The sequence below is a fragment of the Lolium perenne genome, chromosome 4 (assembly GCF_019359855.2).
Source record: "Lolium perenne isolate Kyuss_39 chromosome 4, Kyuss_2.0, whole genome shotgun sequence".
Lineage (NCBI taxonomy): Eukaryota > Viridiplantae > Streptophyta > Magnoliopsida > Poales > Poaceae > Lolium > Lolium perenne.
Window position 1 is genome coordinate 57,274,671 of NC_067247.2, and position 4,441 is coordinate 57,279,111.

The following is a 4,441-nucleotide window of genomic DNA, read 5'->3' on the forward strand; positions in this document are numbered from 1 at the left end:
ATGATGATTTGGATATTGAATTGCCTTTGACTGATTCATCTTACCATTTTACTATAGTTTTTATCCTTTAACATGAGCGGAATTGGTGTACTTGACCAGTAGTGAACTCTCAGTTGTGTTCGATAGTCGGTTACGAGTTCCCATATCTTACGCAACCTTACCTTTTCTTACTATGGGCAACTTTGGCAATGCCCATGGTTATGAACTTAGGATTTCGAGGAAAGAGAGTGCTGGTGATGGCATGATTCAATTAACAAAGTGGTGAAAATGGCGTTATGATATCAAAGAGATCATATCAACAACATTGGCATTTCGTCAAACAGCTGAAGGGCACTACCATGCTGCAAGGACGTGAGGCCACTACTGATATACAAAGTGACCAGCTGAGTTAGCGTGTGCGTCTTGAGGTTGCAAGCCTTCTTCCATTCCTCATTTCAGGACGAGTCTGGTGGTCGATGCGCCGAGTAGAGATTAACTGGTATTGGGATAAATCGGTGGCTAGTCTCCTCGTATGCGTTGCAATTCGAGAGGAAGAGTCAACATCGATTACTTCTGAAATTGTTTGGTCATTCTCACCGATAGAAAGAGGTTAGAAAACAATCCATGGAACCGAATAAAAAGTTTATGCCATCAGTTTTGGTCACTGACTGCAGATACGGAGTATATCAGAATCAGATGAAGCATACACAAAAAATGCCAATGAAAGAAAAAAAAAGCACAGGTTAATGAAGCAGGACAAGACGGAAGCAAACAGGACAGAACAAATTCAGCGAGATACTTGTTCCACGAAGTACTAATGAAGCAGTTCAACACCGACACAGCAAGCTCTCAGGCTTACAACTCGACACCCAGACACAAGTTCCAAGAACAGGACAGCAACACAGTAAAGATAGGCAGAGGAGTCAGCATCCTCCGACGAGCGATGCAGAAGATCAGTAGTCATCCTCATCCTCGCCCTCCTCATCATCGCCGCCCTCAGCGCCGACTTCCTCGTAGTCCTTCTCCAGGGCAGCCAGGTCCTCACGAGCCTCGGAGAACTCGCCCTCCTCCATGCCCTCACCGACGTACCAGTGGACGAAGGCGCGCTTGGCGTACATGAGGTCGAACTTGTGGTCGATGCGGGAGAAGACCTCGACGACGCTGGTGGAGTTGGAGATCATGCACACCGCCCTCTGCACCTTGGCTAGGTCGCCGCCCGGCACCACGGTGGGTGGCTGGTAGTTGATGCCACACTTGAAGCCCGTGGGGCACCAGTCGACGAACTGGATGGTGCGCTTGGTCTTGATGGTGGCGACAGCAGCATTCACGTCCTTGGGCACCACGTCGCCACGGTACATGAGGCAGCAGGCCATGTACTTGCCATGGCGGGGGTCGCACTTGGCCATCATGGAGGATGGCTCGAAGGCGCTGTTGGTGATCTCGGACACGGACAGCTGCTCGTGGTAGGCCTTCTCGGCGGAGATGACCGGGGCATAGGAGGAGAGCATGAAGTGGATCCTCGGGTACGGGACCAGGTTGGTCTGGAACTCGGTCACGTCCACGTTCAGGGCACCATCGAACCTCAGGGAAGTGGTCAGTGATGAGATCACCTGCAGACAAGAGCAGCACAAGTTCCAAGCATCAGTTTCACATCACAGGTTGGTTGCACAGTAGTGGTACAAGTACGAGTTATCTGAGATGCAGGGTAATGTCGAGTCGTTCAAGGTACCTGAGAGACGAGGCGGTTGAGGTTGGTGTAGGTGGGTCTCTCGATGTCCAGGGAGCGCCTGCAGATGTCGTAGATGGCCTCGTTGTCGAGCAGGATGGAGACATCGGTGTGCTCCAGCAGGGAGTGGGTGGACAGCACACTGTTGTATGGCTCAACAACAGAGGTGGACACCTGAGGAGACGGGTACACAGTGAAGCCGAGCTTGGACTTCTTTCCGTAGTCCACGGACAGGCGCTCGAGGAGGAGCGAGCCAAGGCCGGACCCAGTTCCACCACCAACGGCGTTGAAGACCAGGAAGCCCTGAAGGCCAGTGCAGTTGTCAGCCAGCTTGCGGATGCGATCCAGGCAGAGATCCACAATCTCCTTGCCAACTGCCAGAGGAGAAAAGCAAATCACACATGAGTGAGCAATTAACAAACATGGCTGTTGAGTCAGATGCTGGTATGAAAAGGGGACGGGATTAGGTGACGTACTTGTGTAGTGACCACGGGCGAAGTTGTTGGCTGCGTCCTCCTTGCCGCTGATGAGCTGCTCAGGGTGGAAGAGCTGGCGGTAGGCGCTGGTGCGGACCTCGTCGATCACGGTGGGCTCGAGATCGACGAAGACAGCACGGGGCACGTACTTGCCTGCACCAGTCTCGCTGAAGAAGGTGTTGAAGGCGTCATCACCACCTCCGATGGTCTTGTCACCGGACGTCTGGCCATCAGGCTGCAGGCAAAATGGAGATGTTTAGTTGGATGCAGGGGATAATTGTACAGCAAATCGGAAGTAAACACAGTAATACAAACTAATCAGATCTGCACTAGAGTAATTCTGTAAAGCCTAGAGTTGATAGTTGGAACATTGGTCGCTATACTGCAATTTTAAATCAGATCTACTCCAACCCGCAGAACAAAAATGAAATAAAAAGGCACTGGTTCAAAAATTAAATTAAGACCAAATGATTTAATCATACAACGGGCACCACATGAACAGATCAGATCGAAATCAACAGGTACATTTTATTATTGCATTAAAAGCTATAATAAATCTATGCAAATCTATTACGGAGAAGCATTAGGCCTAATCATGTGTGCCTGATTCGAAACTACCGAGAACAATCACTGGAGCGAACATCGCAACATCCTGCAGATGGTTAACCCAAACGTTCCAAATTAAACAGAACGCAGTTCAGATCGCGAACCGGTTTCAGCCTAAATGCGCCGAACCGGAACAGATCTGAGAACTAAACCGCAAACATTTCGCACCAAACTCGACTCCCGACTCAGATCCACAATCCCCCACAACCGGAGACCAGATACAAACGAAACATCGGCACGCGCGGAGGAGGATGGGGGGAAGAAGCGGGGACGAACCTGGATGCCATGCTCGAGGCAGTAAAGTTCCCAGCACGCGTTGCCGACCTGGATGCCGGCCTGCCCGATGTGGATCGAGATGCACTCCCTCATCTTCGAGTCGGGGGTGGGCGGAGCTCGACGAGATCTGGGGGCTGTGAAGTGGGGAGCGGGAGCGGGAGGAGGAAGGAGACGGGCGGATCGAGCCGGCGTTTGTGAAGACGCCGGATGTGTAGTGGCTCTCCCGCTCGGCCCCCTCGCCCCCTTTATAGCCGCCTCGGCGGCGGCCCGGTTAACCTAACGGCCGTTTCGGTCGCCGTTTACGCTGGGCCCGTCGCGGTGGCCCGCGTCGCCAGCCTGGCCTGCTCTGGCTGGTGCGGGTACGACGGGCGGTGGACCACTGACGTGTGGGGCAGGGTGTAGGAGTTCGTGGGTGTGGCCCACGTGTCGGTGGAGAGGTAGGTGGAGGTTTGGGTGGACCGGAGGTTGGGAGGATGGATTGTGCGGGACGGCAAGGGAACGTTGGCCCCGGTCGCCGACGGGATTCGAAATTTGAAATTCGTAAATGTGCGCCGCGATGGTGGTCATCAAGGGAGAAAGACGGGGCTGCCCCTCGGGGCGGGGCGAAATATCTGGTGTGGCGGAGGAGGCCACCCGACAGGCACGGGGCGCCCATGAATGGTCCAGCGGTGGACACCCACTTGTTCGCTGGAATGGCTGAGTTGATTTTTTTTGTTTCAGAATAAATAGATATCTGTTGTTTTATTTTTGTTTTAATTAATTAAAGAGTTATGTTATCAGCACTTGCAGTAGAACAAGTTGTCTTTCGGGTGCACTTTGGTACAGCAAATGGCAACTTAGGGGACTGGTACAACAATTTCAATTTCGGGTGTGAACCGGTACATAATGCCTCTGGTGGAGACACGCGTGGTGCCACGGTTTGCCACGGTGTAAAATGGGCACGCTTCAAGCGTCTGGTAAATTTGGATCGAGCGGCGACGGTTACGACGCCGCGTCGTCGATGGTTGCAGCTTATCGATGACGCCGATGGTGTGAAGCATGTGGCGAGTGTTCGGGCCCAAGCAGGTCACGGGGTTAGAAAGGGTGCTGCTTGCGGCGGCAGTGGCAACAGCTTCGTAGACAGCGAGGAGTGGGCAAGGGTTACCGGAATCGTCTACGAAAACATGCAATAGAAATAAAAGGTGACCATTTCCGTTGCTTCTCTAAATTTGCGATGGTTCGCTTGATTTCTCTGAATTTCTCTCAAATGCGTACAATAGTGACTCTATGTATTAATGTATCTCTGAATTTTGCAGAGAAGTCAGATGAGCAACAAATCATCGGTATCAAACTACAATGGAGTTTGTTGACGAAATGAACTATGAATGTTGTGTAAGAA

General features: G+C 51.9%; 1 protein-coding gene across 1 annotated transcript; it reads right to left on the reverse strand.

Moving 5' to 3' along the window:
- Nucleotides 1–743: 743 nt before the first annotated feature.
- Nucleotides 744–3,287, reverse strand: LOC127292625 (tubulin alpha-2 chain). Its single transcript, XM_051322070.2, has 4 exons — nt 3,064–3,287; nt 2,182–2,416; nt 1,709–2,079; nt 744–1,589 (listed from the first exon to the last, which is right to left on the reverse strand). The coding sequence occupies exons 1-4, from the start codon at nt 3,154–3,156 to the stop codon at nt 933–935; spliced, it is 1,356 nt and encodes a 451-aa protein (XP_051178030.1). The 5' UTR covers nt 3,157–3,287; the 3' UTR covers nt 744–932.
- Nucleotides 3,288–4,441: the final 1,154 nt, after the last annotated feature.

Bases quoted from the DNA above. Each gene is read 5' to 3' on its own strand.
- LOC127292625 (XM_051322070.2), bottom strand. From the start codon at position 3,156: ATGAGGGAGTGCATCTCGATCCACATCGGGCAGGCCGGCATCCAGGTC. The intron at 2,417-3,063 runs GTTCGTCCCCGC...TTTTGCCTGCAG, and splicing joins GCCTCGAGCATGGCATCCAG to CCTGATGGCCAGACGTCCGG. The intron at 2,080-2,181 runs GTACGTCACCTA...CTCCTCTGGCAG, and splicing joins CGCCCGTGGTCACTACACAA to TTGGCAAGGAGATTGTGGAT.